A 15,453-nucleotide genomic window follows, 5' to 3' on the forward strand; every position below is an offset into this window, starting at 1 on the left:
GGCAAAGGAGGGTGTGAAGAAGGGCACGGCCTTGCTCTCTAACTTGATTCACCTGAGGGCCAAAGAACACCGGGTGACCTTCATGAACAAGTGCACTGCCCTGGCAAACTATCGTGGCGCGATGACCGTCACGGGCTAGAATCTGGAATCTCTTATATTCTACAAGACTTGTGGCTCAGCTTTTTCTTGCTTTGTTAATTACTGCAGGGTTGTCAGGCAGCAGTACAGTGTGGCTGTGACACGACTGGCTGGGTGTCTTGAACAGTGTTGGGGCAGGGCGGGGCTGAAGTCGGGGTTCGGAATGCTGAAGGATGAGTACCAAAGCAGACAACGGAAGCTCGAAAACCTCAAACATTTCCTGTAGCGGCTGTAGCGAATCCACGGCTACAAGAAATACCGACACAAAAAGCGTTTTTTCAACCTGATCTGCAGGCTGTACGAGAGGGTCAAGAAGATGGAGCTGCCTATCGAAATCATCTCGGAGTTCATCCGCCGCAAGGAACGGTTCCAGGTGGTCATGTCGTTCGAACAAATCGACAACATCGTCCGCATCAAGAAGTACATTATCTATTATTTCCTGGAAAACCAGCAACATTTCCTGTTCAATAAACTCAACCACAAGCTTAGGGGCTTCTGCCTGATCCAGCAGAAGGCGGAGGCCAAGGCAAATACCAAGGCCAAGGACTGCTTCCCTTTGGCACGCTCCTTGCAGCGTTGCTTTACCAGCCACACCAAATCCACTTTCCATGAGGTTAACCTCTTCGGAAGGTGCAGAAGAGCAGCTGGCATTCTGACTGCCTTCAGACAGAGACAGGACAAAAAGACATTACGGTAATGTCTGAGGACGATTCAAGATCAGGCTCTGGTGGCGCAGAAAAAACTTGAATTGCAAAGGATGTTCCAGAAATTATCTGCTAGAGTTAGCGAGCAGGCCAAGCGCATAACCAGGCAGCAGTTGGCCAGGGCGGGGGTCGTGTGCAGGGCTGTGCGAAGGTGGCTGGGAATTGAGCATGCGAACAGGAGGGATAACCTAGCCACCGCCTTTTTATCTCTGCAGCAAAATAACTTAGCCAAGGCCAATCAGTTGCAAAGTCTTTCTAAAATAAGTGCTTTCGTAAAGGTGTGCGGACAGTTCCTACGCGAGAAGAGGAGAGCACATTTGATGTCTTGGTTTGCGGCCTTGAAAAGGAGATTGATCCGCTCGCAGAGTACTATTGGGTTAGTTAAAAAGGCATAGATAGTCAGAGACAAGGCAAAGCTATTTCTAGCTTTCAGCCGATTACAAAACAGCCCGGTAAACAAAATCGCATCACTAGACCGCATCCATTTGCCCAGTCTACACACAAAGATCACCTTCGAATCCTGCGAATTCACTACTCCCAATCCAGAAATCGCAATGGCTCCCAGTCTGTAGATTTACCATCTCCCGCTCGAGCCCCTCTTCGACGATGAAGTTATCGTCATTGTCAGAGACTCGGTCAGGAGCCTAGAGGAAAAGGAAAGGGCCACCATTCGGGAAGTTCAGAGCAGCTGGACTGATAAGCTCGAGCTAGGTACGGAGTGGGCAGGTTGGAAGTGGCAGGATCATGGAGTCTGGCAGGCTCCACCCGTGTATGCGCAGCCTACTCCTGTAAAGATCGAGCCCTTGTCTGTCTTGCACACGCATACTTTTACTTCCCCCAAGCCTCCAATAAAACTGCTTTCTAATGTAAGATTATTGGCCTCGAGCGAGCCGAAATAAAACGCTGGAGAGTACTCGCAGGCCAGCTGGAACACCTCCGAGAACGGGCAGGAAGAGCGGCAGTGGCAGGGCAAGCGGCTGAACCTGCACCAGACCTTCAAGGAAAGCAGCTCGAAGTTGCTGGGGGTTCGCAAGACCTATAAGACCAAAGTGCTCGGGACGAGCAATGTCTGAAAATCACAGCTCAAGTTTCCAGGAGCGGCAGGGGCTTGGCTGCTGGCTGCGCGCATGCCCCTTGCGCTTTGTGCGGGTCAGCTTGTTCTTGCTGGCTTTCTTGCCGGACTTGGTCTTTATTATCACTGAGCCGCTTGAAGGCTCAGTGCGAGTCATCACCTTACAGGCAACTCTCCAGGAGGATATGCTTTCGAGAGCCGCCCGGGAATTCAACTCCACTTCGAAACGCGGGAGGGAGAGGACGGCCTTTGATTATTTGGAAAGCAAGTCAGTCACCTGCTCTGCGCTCCTGAATAGAAACGCGCACTTCTCAGCTTGATCGTCTTGCCCCAGCAGCCTTTCAAATTGCTCGTGCCAGGCGATCATCTGCCTCGAATCGCCTCTAATATCTTTGATCTCGAGCTCAATTGCCGCGAGCTCTGTGTCCAGCACCTCCATCAGCTAACCCTCCAGGGTCCGGGCCCTGCTCCTGACCGCCTCGCAGATCTCATCCGCCCTTGCGCACACCTGCTTCATCACTGCTGCCTTCTGCTCGAAAAGGTCGACCTTGCGAAGGCTCATGCGCTCGGCCTCCAGAGCCAGCAGTTCCACCTTGGCCCGTAACTTGACCAGAAATATCTGGAGGGACATGTCGGCCTGCTCGCCGACCCGGGTGATGGGCCTGACGTTGTGGTGCAGGTGGCAGCCGCGGTCATGGCAGGCCTGGCAGAGAGCCATGAAGTTGCACTCCAGACAGGCCATGGTCTGAGGCAGACTGTGCTCAGGACAGCAGGACACCTCGCTGAGGGTGATCCTGGAAAAGGCGGTCGTTTGATCCATAAAAAATAGGGGCCATTTAAATCGATGTCACTTGCTCTCGACCAGCTGGTTGACTATGAACTCTTCGAAGAGAGGAAGTTGGCTTGATCGAAGGTTCACTGGCACGTAGTTCTCGGAGGCCTCGTTCTAGGTCATCCGCTGGATCATCGCCATTCGTTATCGCTTTTTGGCCTCGTCCTCTTTGTTCTGTGACCTTGACATGCGAGATTATTATGCCTTGCTCGGCGAACTGGCTGGAGAACGTACGGGCTGCTAGGTTTGCGCCTGAGTCTGAGTCTGGGGCGAGGGCTGGGTCTGGGCCTGTGGCTGGGGCTGGGGCTGGGGCTCCTGCCTGCTCACTTCAACCGACTATCCCCCCGCGGCAGGCGGCACTGCCTCCCTAGGCTTATTCACGCATCCCATCGTTATAATTTTCAACGATCTTTAATCACCGTGAATTGATAATAAGAGGAAGTATCATTTATAAATCTATGCAAGCGGGCATGAGGGTGTTGCTGTTGGGCGGAAGTGGGGAGTGCGGGAGGCCTCTGCTGAGGGTACTGCTTTAAGACCGTGATGTTGAAAGGGTCACCCTTGTGGCCAGACGGGAACTGCCTTAGCTAGAGGCTTTGGACCGAGACCGAGTAAAAGTCCTAAAGCTGAGCAAGCTCGAGGACATGAAGGACACATCCTTCGAAGGGCACAACTGTGCGATCACCACGTTGGGCATCGGCAAGGCCAGCACCTCGGAAAAGGACGAATTGATGCATATCGACTGCGATTTGAACATCCTCTTTGCTGAAAAGTGCAGGCAGTCCGGAGTGCAGGCGTTCGGTTTGCTGACTGCCGTGGGAGCCGACGTTGAGGAGACCTACGGGCTGTTAGGGACGAAGGCTGGCGGTGGGTGGTACAAGCACGTGAAGGGCCTTTGTGAGGAGAAGGCCAAGAAGGTGGGGTTCCGCAGACTGAGCATCTTCAGGCCTGCAGGGATCATCGGGAATGCGAATACGGGGGTGTTTAACTACATCGGTCCGAAGCTCGACTGGATGCTGCCAATCAAGTACAACTCGATCACAGTGTAGAACCTGGCGCGCGCGATGGCCCGGCGCCTGAAGACAGACTTCCTGAGCGAGGGAGAGTAAACCAAGACCTTCGAGGGGCAGGAGCTATTCGACCTGTTCAAATGAAACACATCAATAACAATATATGTTGTGCCCTGACATGTTCATTAAGAGGAAGATGATGAGCAAGGTGCAGCTCAAGGTGGGCAAGGCCGCGCACATGCTCGCCTTGCTTAGGAACTACGTCGAGTAGGACTATGACGCGTACAAGGAGTACTTGAGGGCGGTGAGGGCTGCTCTCGAACAGGTCAACGGCAAGGTCGGGGACCAGCCTCTTGGCAGGGCCTCCCATTATGTGAACCTGCTGGACCTGCTCAAAGAGGTGGTGGATAACCTGCAGGCGTTAGTCGACGATGCTTGCAAACAGATCCGATAATGGGCTCAGCCGGGCCACTAAGAATACGAGGAGCAACTGGGCACCCTCATCCAATAGTTCTGCGAAGAGGTGAAGTTCTACAAGAACCACGAGCAAAGCTTCACGGAGAACGTGGCCTTCTACCGGCAGAGCATTCTGTCCCTCGAAAACTCGATCGAGGAGTTCGACCGCAAGAAGGTGGACCCCCTCACCGCCTACAACATCGAGATCACCGGCATGTTCAAGAAAGAGATCGAGGCCAAGGTCAAGGCTCTCGATAGCTACGAAATCAAGCTCAATCACGATTCCGAGACCATCGCCATCCAGAAGAAGGAGTTGGTCCGTAAGATGCACGCCCTCCAGGCACTTGCCCTCAGGGCCAACACCTGCGTCTACCAGAGTTTCATCCATCTCAGCGGCTGCGTGGTGGCCCGCGAGCGGCCCATCCTGCAGGCGATCTACCAGCAGGGCCGGCCCAGCCTCGAGTTTGAAAACAGTCTGAGGCCGATCAACCTGGCCAGTCTCAAATAGATCAAAGCGTAGCACCTCGAGTACGCCAACTCGATCGGCAGAGAGGCAGCCCGCCTCGCGGAGTAGTACGGTCGTAGTCTGGGCAGCAAACGTGCAGTGGTCTAATTCCTGAGCCGCCTCGCGGGGTGCGGCAAGCGGCTCAAGCAGCGCATGCTCACCATCCGCGAAGACGTGTTCTCTACCTACAAGGTTGAGAAATTCGAGAAAAACCTGCGTAAGTACTTCGGAAAGAAGATGGCGGATCACTACGAGCGGATGATCATGGACCACCGGCTACCCTACACCATGAGCGAGGCCTTTTGCAAGGTCATGAAGACGCTCTACCCCGATCTCGACAACATCCTTAACTTCCACCAGAAGGGGGTCAAGGCCTTCCAGCAGAGTCTGAAAACAGTCGAGGAGCAGTCAGCCAAGGCGATGGAAGGGTTCACCTGTTCACGCAAGGACAAGCCCCTCCGCGACCAGGAGTTCATCGCCGCCCTGGCCCGTCTCGATTAGCAGCTGCGGAATATCGTCTCGGAATACCAGATCAATGACGGGTTCAACACCAACGCCCTCAGTGAAAAGCTGAAGGAGTTCAGGCTGCTGTTCTAGACGGAGGTGCGGCGGGAGTTTGAGCGTAAGCGCAAGCAACCGGCCTTCTAACCCGAAGAGGACATGCGCGAGGTGATGCGGACAGACAGCAAGCTCAAAAACCTGTTGTTCCACGAGTTCTTTGAAATGGAGTTGCTTCCGCAAGAATTCAAGGAATCCAAGAAATACCAGCCCTTTCTCAAAGAGATCTATCTGGCGATGAGCCTCGCTCTCAACGAGGAGGAAAACAACCGTGCGTGCGGGGGCTGCATCACGCCGGAGTTCAAGTACCTCAAAAGCTACAAGTGCGCCTTGCGGGATGGCATCGCCTTGCTCGGTAAGCTGCACGTCAACACCCGCAGCGTGATGTTTCGCTCGCCTTTCAACTCCCGAAACCTTTTCTTCGGGGGGACGGTGATAATTGTGCCCAAGTCGGACGTACTGCGGATCTACCGCAACGAGACCCAGTTCTCGCCAGAGGGGAAAGTGACAATCGTGACGCCGAAGGGTGAAATCGAGTTTACGTCGTTCTACCGCAGGGACAAGGCCTTCGATTTCATCCGCAACGAGTTCAGACTAATGACCGTGACCGACCTTATGGCAGAGGCCCCGCCCACCGTCCCCCAGCTGATCAACCACTCCACCGAAGAAATCAAGGAGGTCAACTTCTCGATGTTCGCCTCACTGATCACCAAAGACGACAAGCTCAAGGACTCGGTTATCGAGGAGGACACCACCTACCAGATCACGGTGGGCAGGTGGTTGGCCCAGCGAGGCGATGAGTGTGTGCGCCGACTCGAGCGGTTCCACCGCAGGTTCATGGAGGAAATGATCCAGGAGCTGGAGTGCAGGCAGGAGCACGGCCTGGAGGTATTTGAGTACCGGCTTTCCATAGACAACACCAACTACGCCATCCACGAAACCGTGGAATTCGCGTATCGAGAGTAGGACCATGCGGGCGACATTGTCAGCCAAGTGGACTGCGAGATCACCAAGGGCAAGCTGCGAGAGAAGTTCAGAGACAGCCTGGTGATCAGCTTCCGGCTGGAGGAGAGCAACCTGATCTACTCCTTTACCAAAAGCTTCAACCGTAGCTTCTTCACCTACTACGAAAATCGCTTCATCCGCGAGCTGCGCAACTTCTTCTTCAACTGCCTCTCGGAGTTTGAGAGCCAGCTGGCCAGCGAGGCCAGGGACGAGCCTTTCCCAACCTTCCGAGCGAAAGGACCTGACCTCACCTCCCGCCCTGCGGAGGCCAAGTCCGCCCGTAAGATGTGGCTGGCCGTGGGCCTGACCGTAGGCTGCTTGATCCTGGCTTACATGCTCACTCAGTGACTCACTCACTTCTTCAGGAAGGCAGCCACGCAGGCCACCACTGCGCAGACCCCGGCTACCACCCAGTTCGTGGAGTCAATCTGTGCGGCCGACTGGCGCACGGCCTCCACCCCCGTCTGCAGCTCGGCTAGGCTGGCTCTTCCCTCATAAGCGATGTCTCTGATCCGCCGGTGCTCTGTGGAAATATCGTTGAGGTTGGCAAGCTCCTGCTACAGGACTGTGACTTTGTTGGTAAGCGCCTCGATCTTGATCAGCAGTTCGTGCAGCACTCGTATTTCATCGAGCTGGCCGGCCTGCACCCGGCCTGTTAGCTATTGCTCCAGCCGCTTTTACTCTTCAGCCCTGCGTGCACGCTGCTGCTCGATCGCCCTTTAATTTTCCTCTCTGGCCTTCTGCTCATTCGCAGTTTTCTCCTTGTCCTCTTCGTTTTCGAGCTAGCTTGTGATCAGCTGCAGAAATCGGTCCTTGTGGAGGTATCCAGCCTCTTCGAACAGGACTTGCCCTCCGAACCCCAGGATTTTGACCACCGGGTATGAAAAGACTCTTTCGGACAGACACAGCTGCTGCTCGAGGTCGCAGTTGACCTGGAACATAGCGGCTTTCCTGCCAGTCAGCTTTTAGAATATCGCTTACTCGTCGTTCTTCATCCAGCGACAGTACTTGCACCAGGGGGTGAAGAATTTGACTATCTTCAGTGAGCCGGGGGTCTGCAGCTGGGCGGTGAATGTGCTGGCGGTAAGCAGCACTGCCCGCGAGGACTACCACCATTACTGTCCGAGAGCCGTGCTGCACAAAAAAAGCACAATCATTTATAATGCCTGAACGGCCCGAACGCCACCTCTCCCAGCATCTGCCACGAAGGAAAAGGCCTGCCCACTTCGACGACCTGGAGAAGGCCCGGCGGGGTCTGAGCTGCTCTGTGGTGGACTACGAGATCGTGTAGCCTCGGCAAGAGTTCGAGCTGCTGGGCCTGCAAAGGCGCCGAGAAAGGCCGGCGCGGATCAACCGAATTTCGCTAATAAACTTCGAGCTGTTCTGCAAAGTGGCATATCAGAACCTGCTGGCCAAGCTGGAGGCATAGCCATTGCTGAAGCAGCGAGTGATCCACATGCTGTTCAAGGGCCTGGAGGAAAAGGTCGGCAACCTGATCCTGTTCTACATCCAGGAGCTGACCGCCTTCAAGACCTCTTTCCGGCAGAGCTTCATCCCCCTCGGCCAGCTCCAGATTGACAAGATGGTCGAGTTCCTGAAGGTCGATCTTAAGCGCACCACTGGCACTGAGAAGAAGGAGGACCACGTTGAGAAGGTCGTCCAGTTTGAGGCTCTGCTCAGGGACTATGCGGCCTGCGTGGAGGCGGTCCACGAGTTGGAGGAGTTTATCACCCGGCATGAGGAAAACTGTGACAAACTAAAGCAGACGATCTACCACGAGAAGCATTTCACGAGCAAAGAGGCCAAGCAATACGTGCATCGACTAGTGTTTTCCAGCAGCAAGAACCTGCGCAAGCAGAGAGTCCGCAACAAATTGGACGTGCAGCGGTCCAGAGGCACTCTATTCGAAAAGCGGTTGCACCGAGAAAACCTCGAGAAGGAGGTGGAAAAGTACTTGTTTAAGGTGCTTAAGAGGTGCAGTCATCACCAGTAGCAGCGGGCTGGGGGCCTACTTTGCACTGATCGTCAAGTACAAGTATCCGCCTTGTGAGTCCTTCCTGGAGCCTGAGCTTGACCGCCACACGGTCAAGTTCCTGCTGGACCGGGCTGCTCTCGAGCAGGTGAACGAGCTGGATAACCTGCCCCTGCTCGAGGACCGCTTCACGGCCAGCATGGCCCGCCTCTACAACTAGACCCTGGCGCTCGAGTTCGTCGGGCAGAACATCAAGGCCGCCTTCGGCACGTGCATGCGGTAGGCAGAAATTCGAGAGACGGTGATCAAGAGCAGAGATGTCGCCTGGTCATCAGGACAGCATGTCCTCTTCCTACACCTTGTGCAGGTCCAGCTTCCGGAGCGAGTAGGGAGGGCGGCCTGACAGCAGCCGCACCACGAGCTCGCTCTCGGGGATCAGGAAATCCTGCACCAGGCTAATGTTGGGCTGCTTTGCGGGGGTCTCCTGCATATCCTCCTCCATCTCCTCTGCGTAGGCGTCCTCCTCCTTGGGCTTTTCGACAGGCTCCTCCAGCTGCATGTCCGCGACTGCCTCTTCATGGGCCCCGATCAAGACGATCATCTTCTCCTTGCCGAAATCCCGATCTTTCAGCCCCATCTCAGCCTTCTCCTTCTGCACAGCGAAGAGTGCCTTGTAAATCTGCAGGCCTGATGGTTTGAAGTAAGGTTTCGGCATGACATTGTCCAGAATGACTATCTTTTTGGCCGAGGACAGCTGCTCCAGCGCAGCGGCCGTGGTGGCGGGCCCGTTGTCCACGATCATGTGGCTGGCGCCTTGGCTCTCCTCGTCCAGAGGGCGAGATTGCTCTGCCAGCACCTTAAAATACTCCTCCGAGAACTTAGGCTCATCAGTCCGAGGACAGACCATCACATCGGTCGGCAGCACCAGCGTCGCCCGAGGGGGCTCAGGCTCCCTCTTGTACTCAGGGACATCCTTCTGCCACTCCTCCTCAAAGACCGCCTTGAACTTCTGGATGGATGCGACGGTCTCGCTATCCAACCGAATCCCGCAAAGCTCTGCAAGCCCGTTGTAGACCATATAGAAGCACACCCCGATCCGCCCCAGCAGCACGATGCGGTCGACGTGCCAGGCCATCGCCTGGATAAATAGTAACTTGTCGATATTGAACGTCCCGCCCACCACCAGCACGGCCGGCTTCCTGCCCTCCCAAAAGCTGTAGCCCACGAGGGACAGCAGCCGGGTCAGCCCCAGTCCTGCCACGTAGTTCATTCCTCTTTGAAAGTCCAGTAGAGTGGTGTGCCCAAGGGCGTACTTGTTCTCCTCGACATAGACCTCAGCGTAGTCCCGGACGATCTGGGCGAGCTCGTGCCTGTCGTCGAAGCTGGCCTTCTCCAGCACGCCTTCGGTCAGCACCCCGCCTGCCAGTTCCGGACAGGTGTTCGTGTTCTCGAACATGATCGCCGAGTTTTCGGGGAACATCTCGTTCTAGAGCTTGTCCCTGAACCCCTCGATCTTGAGGTCGGGGTGGAACTCGAGCGGGAACTCTAGTCTCTCCTTGAGATACTTGTAGAGGAATTTCAGGGGCAGGGCGGTCGCCGTGAAGGGGCTGCCGAAGGAAAGTACCAAGAACACCAGCTTGGCCTGCTTCTCGATGACCAGTTTAAGCGTCTCGACGATGTCGTTGAGGTTGGACTCATCGAGGTAGCTGGAGATGTCGAACTTGCGACTCTGCGATATGACGGTCTCCTCCCCGCCATCTGCCCCCCGTCGGCCCCGCTTTTTCTTCTTCTCCTTGTTGAGCTTCTCCAGCTCGAGCTTGCTCTCCTCCAGCTTGCGCTCCTCTTCGTCCAGGTTCTTCACGTAGCTGTAGAATTCCTCCAGGGCCTTGTTGTTGAGGTTGACCTGCACGTGCCCGCGTATCATGACCAGCTTGCCGTCTAAGTCCACACTGCGCACGCTCACGCTCCGGTACAGGTCATAGAATATCCTGCGGGGGAGGCTGCTATCCCGTCGCAGTAGAAGCTGTCCGCTCCTCGTCTTCTCCTTGTACTCGAAGTCATCTAGGCCTGCGAGCAGACCCTCCGTGACCTTGTCTTTGACCCGCTGCCGGTAGTCTTCCAGCAGCGCCTTCTCGTCATCCTCAGTCCATTTCTTCTTCTTGGCCTTTTTGAGCCAGTCGGCCTTGACCTTGTCCAGTTCGTCCTTGTCCGCTTTGGCTTACGCTTCGGTTTCCTTGGGCTCCCGAAAAGACCATTCCCACATCTCTAAGTCTTTTCGGGCAGTGTCGTTAAACTCTCCTAGGTTGTCAGCCAGTCCCCCCAACACCTCCTGCAGCAGTTCCCAGGCAGGTGATTTTTATAGAGGCCTGTGTCTGGAACAGTCGAGGTAGCTGGCCAGTCGATAATTGAGGAACTATTGCTCCTCAGGGGCAGCTTTTTCGATGGCCTGCTGCAACTGACTTATGGTTAGGTCCCAGGACTCAAGTTGTAGGGTTGCGGCCATGTCAGAGTACCAGGCGTGGACGATTGGATCGAACCATAGACCAAGTTGCTTGTTACGAGCCTCAAACTAGTGGGCGAGCACCGCAGGGTCATTGAGATCCGGAGCGGGCGGGGGCATCGGCTTGACTTAATCCATGATGTCGTTGATAATCTCCCCAACAAATTTCAGATCGAAGTCTTTGTGCAATTCTTGAGCAAAGTCAGAGCGGCGCGTGCTGAAACGGTCGTCCTCATAGGCCTCGCCGACCAGCTTGAGCACTGGGAGGAGGTTGGCCGGCTCGGGCTGGCACTTGAGCATGTACTCTTCGATGAAGACCCCGCGAAGGGCGAGTTGAACAGGAACTCGAAGGTAAGTTCCTGGCCGGGGGTGATGACGTTGAGGTCGTGGTGGTTGTAGAACTTGGGCAGGTCGTCCTGGAAGGAGAAGGGGTGCAGCTTGTCCTTGTGGATTTTGGTCCAGTCGTAGTAGATGGCGCTGTTGCCGATGTTGCGGATAGTCACCTCCTTGATCGCCGGGACGCCCACCTTGGCACGGAAGAACAGCTGTTTGATGTCGATGGAGAGCATGGGCTCGCCCTCCTGGAGCTGCCAGGGCTCAGACTCAGGGATGGGCATCTGCATGAGAGGCTTGTCCTCCTCCTTCATACGCTTCTTCTTGCCCTTCATGGAGGAGGTGCTCTGGTCCTTGCTGACGTTCGACATGTCCTTGCGCCTGCGTAGCAGGAAGGTCCGCTTCGTGCCCTTCATGCGTTTTCAATATAATTGATGATTATCGGACACGTCCTTCGTCGCCCCGCCCTCACGCTTGCTTGCCGTGCCCGGGCCAGTGACTTCTCGCATGTCTATGATGGCCTCAAGAAGCACGAGGTCGGGGACCTGCTCTCTCAGGAGCATCAGGATATCCAGCGGGAGGCCCTCAACTTTGCCATGAAAAAGCTGGCGCCTTTCGCGGCCGAATGGGATGAGAAGCATCACTTTCCGGTCGACACCATCAAAGAGGCTGCCTCATTGGGCTATGGCTCGATTTATGCTCAAGCAGGCTGCGGGCTCGACCGCCTGTCAGCTTCGCTCATCTTCGAGGCCCTGGCGACAGGCTGCGTATCCACCTCCGCCTATCTGTCGATCCACAACATGTGCCTTTGGATGCTCGAGACCTACGGCAGCGAAGACCAGAAGAGCAGATACATCGAAAAGCTGGTTTCGATGGACACTTTCGCAAGCTACTGCTTGACCGAGCCGAACTCGGGCTCGGACGCCAAGGCCATGAGCACGACCGCCCGCAAGGACGGCTCCGACTACGTGATCAACGGCTCCAAGATGTTCATTTCGGGCGGGCCCAGCTCGAGCATCTACATCGTGATGGCCAAGACCTCAGAGAAGGACGTGTCAGCCTTCGTGGTCGAGAAGGGGGCTGGCATCGTCCTCGGCAAGAACGAGCGCAAAATGGGCTGGAACTCGCAGCCGACTAGCCTCGTCACCTTCGAGGATTGCAGAGTCCCGAAGGAAAACCTGATCGGTGGGGAGGGGCAGGGCTTCAAGATGGCGATGTCTGCGCTGGACGGGGGCCGGATCAACATCGCCTCCTGCAGCCTGGGCGGGGCGGTCTTCTGCCTCGAGCTGGCCCGGCAATACAGCCTCGGCCGCAAGCAGTTCGGGCAGAGGCTGGCTGACTTCCAGGCCATCCAGTTCAAACTCGCAGAGATGGCCAGTGACCTGGCGCTATCGCGGGCGATGGTCCGCAACGGGGCGGTTCTCGTCCAGCAGAAGAGCAAAGACGCGACTGTCTACGCGGCCATGGCCAAGCAGGTAGCCACGGAGCGGTGCTTCGGAGTGGTGAGCGAGGCGATGCAGATCCACGGGGGGTACGGCTACCTATGCGAGTACACAGTGTAACGATTCCTGCGGGACCTGCGGGTGCACATGATCCTGGAGGGCACCAGCGAAATCATGCGGCTCATCGTCAGCCGCAAGCTGCTGGCCGGCAAATGATCATCATCAAAGCATAGTCATGCACGACAGGAAGCGGGACCTGCGCTTCTGCAGCTTTTTCGAGAAGGCGCCCTGGAACATCTCCTGCATGATCTGGGAGACGCTGCTGTCGATGTCATCCTGCTGCACCTCCACGCACGCGTAGTCCACGGGCTGCCCGCCCAGCCACTCGTGCCGGATCATCTCTCTTACGGAAGGCCTCTCCCTGTGGTTCTTCACCAAGCACTGCCTGATGAAATCTTTGAACTAGGACGAGTACTCGGGCTGGTCCGGGAACTCGAGCTACCGGTAGCAGATCGACTGCTCGAACTCGATGCCCTCCTCGTTGAACGGCAGCTGCAGGTACGCGAAGCAGAACAGCGTGCAGCCCATCGCCCACACGTCCGCCTTCTTGTGGTCGAAGTCCTTGGTCAGCGACCGGAACATCTCTGGCGACATGAAGGCGGTGGTGCCCTCTTTCGACGAGATCAGGGTGGCCAGCTCGCAGGAGCCGAAGTCGGTGAGCTTGGGGACGTTTTCATAGAAGAGGATGTTGGCAGGCTTGATGTCACGGTGGACGAGGTCGTTGGAGTGCAGGTAGTTGATGGCGTCAAACAGCTGCCCCGCGAGCCGGTGGATGGCCTGCTCCCCGAACCGCTCGCTCTCCTTGTAGCTGAACCGCTCGGTGTCCTCGCTCCACTCGAGGATATCCTGCTTCTCGGAATATTCCATGACCAACGCCAAATAGTCCTGCTCCGAGGACTCGATCACCTCCTCGAGCTTGACCAGGTTGGGGTGGTCCAGCTTCTTCATCATGGCGATCTCTCGGTAGATGTGCTGCCGCTGGTCCCGGGTCTTGCCCTTGCCCTTGCTCTTGCTCTTGCGCAGGCTGGATTGCAGTAGCCGCCGGCTGATAATTTTAAAGGCAAAGAGGCGGCCGCCCTTAGAAGCACAGAAGACCTTGCAGGTCGAGCCCTAGCCGATTTGGTCGAGGATCATGTAGTTGTTGAAAAAGAGCTATTGTAGCCCGATCAGGGGCTCAGTGGCCAGCCCGGGATGGGGGGTCTACTCGTCTGAACGATTTTAAATCTAAATAATTTCTTGGATGGGGGCAGGCGGCCGGTCCCGCACCGGCTCGGACGCAGATACTAGTCGGGCCTCTTACTCCTCCCCGAAGCAGCACCTGAAACAGTCCATCGTTATAATTTATCGCAGCTCTCAGATCCATAAAATAGTAAAAAATCAGAAATCACCCATCATCGTCCTCCACCCGCACGTAGATATCCTAGCTGGCCCGCTCTTTCTGCTGCTTCAGTGAGTAAAACTCGCTGCAGTACAAAAACCATGACCAGAACGCGATCTGTGCCCGTCGCATCAAAGGGTACTCGCTCCGCCCTAGCCTTATCTCTGTGCACTGTTCCTTCAGCGTCCGAACCTCCTCAGCCACCCAGGCGTACAGCGCCGGGTCCTCCACCCGCACGTTGATCTCGTCGTTTATGCGCCACGACCATCGGTCGTTATTGAACGAGCCGAGGTTTACGATCCGACCGTCCACTAAGTAACATTTGGCATGCAGGACGCTGGGCAGGTACTGCCAGGCCAGCAGTCCTTTGAGCAGCAGGCGCTTTATGAGCAGGGGGTTCTACAGCAGGCGGTAGGCGGGCTGGTCGCGGCGAGAGGTGGTGATCAGTTCGACCCGCACCCCGCGGCTGATCGCCCTAGCGATCAATTCCTCAAACTATTTCATGGGGTAGTAGTACGGCTGCAGGATAATCAGCTCAGACCGTGCGTTCTCAATATCGCGGACCACCTGCTGCTCGATCTCCCGGCAGTCCGGCTGCCGGTTGGCCAGCAGCCGAGCCTGCCCTTGGAACGGGCTGTTAGGGAACTGCTGGGTCAGAGTCGCCTTTAGCTCGCCGTTGCTGAGCTCTGGGTCTAGACGGATACGGTACCTGCTGGCTATTCCTATGAAATGTGCCCTCGCCTATTCGAGCAGGAGGTTGCGGCCGAACAAGTTCAGGTCTCGGTATTTGAGCGTGCCGAATCGGTAGCCCGCGTAGCCCTCCTCCAGGTTGGAAGAGCCGATCAGGATACAGTCATCAGCAATTGCAAGCTTTTCATGGTGCCGACGAAACATCTCCATGTTGACGAAAATCTTGTGCAGGATGGCGCTGGGGGTGAAGGGGCGCCATTGCGGGTTCAGTGAGCTGAACACCCCTCCTGCTTTTTATAACTCAGCCAGTCCTTTCTTGTCCCCTTTTTGCATCAAGTCGTCAACGAAGAGGGCCACCCGCACCCCCCGTTTCCTGGCCTCTGCCAGTTTGTGCAGGGTGAGCCTGGCTACAAGGCTGTCGTCTATGGCATACGTTATGACAAACACATGGGATCGAGCATGGTCGATCATCCAAAACAATCGCTCGAAGAAGGCATCACCGTGGACCAGGTCAAGCGCGGGCAGAGGCACGGGCGCGGTCTTGCCCCGAATCCAGTTGAGGGTGCTGACTGAGCCCTCATAAAAGCGAGAGGTCAGGGCCTCCATGATTAAAGTTAGGTTTTTATTGCGGTATTAACAAATTTATGGCCCCTGAGCGCAACACAGAGTACTTGGCCTCGCTGGTCCGATCCCTGGAGAAGGAGAACCAGACCCTGATCGAGGAGGTGAGCGACCTGCAGGCCCGCACCATCGAGGACGAGCGCACCAAGGAAAAACTTAGGGCGACCATCAGAAGGC

At 56.1% G+C, this 15,453-nt stretch overlaps 1 protein-coding gene across 1 annotated transcript; it reads left to right on the forward strand.

Annotated features, from left to right (window-relative positions):
- Positions 1-11,519: 11,519 nt before the first annotated feature.
- On the forward strand, positions 11,520-12,743 carry LOC127594506 (isobutyryl-CoA dehydrogenase, mitochondrial-like). Its single transcript, XM_052056367.1, is given in 1 exon segment — positions 11,520-12,743. A coding segment is annotated over 1 exon segment (1,224 nt).
- The last annotated feature ends 2,710 nt before the right edge of the window (positions 12,744-15,453 follow it).

Source organism: Hippocampus zosterae, unplaced genomic scaffold (assembly GCF_025434085.1).
Source record: "Hippocampus zosterae strain Florida unplaced genomic scaffold, ASM2543408v3 HiC_scaffold_174, whole genome shotgun sequence".
Classification (NCBI taxonomy): domain Eukaryota; kingdom Metazoa; phylum Chordata; class Actinopteri; order Syngnathiformes; family Syngnathidae; genus Hippocampus; species Hippocampus zosterae.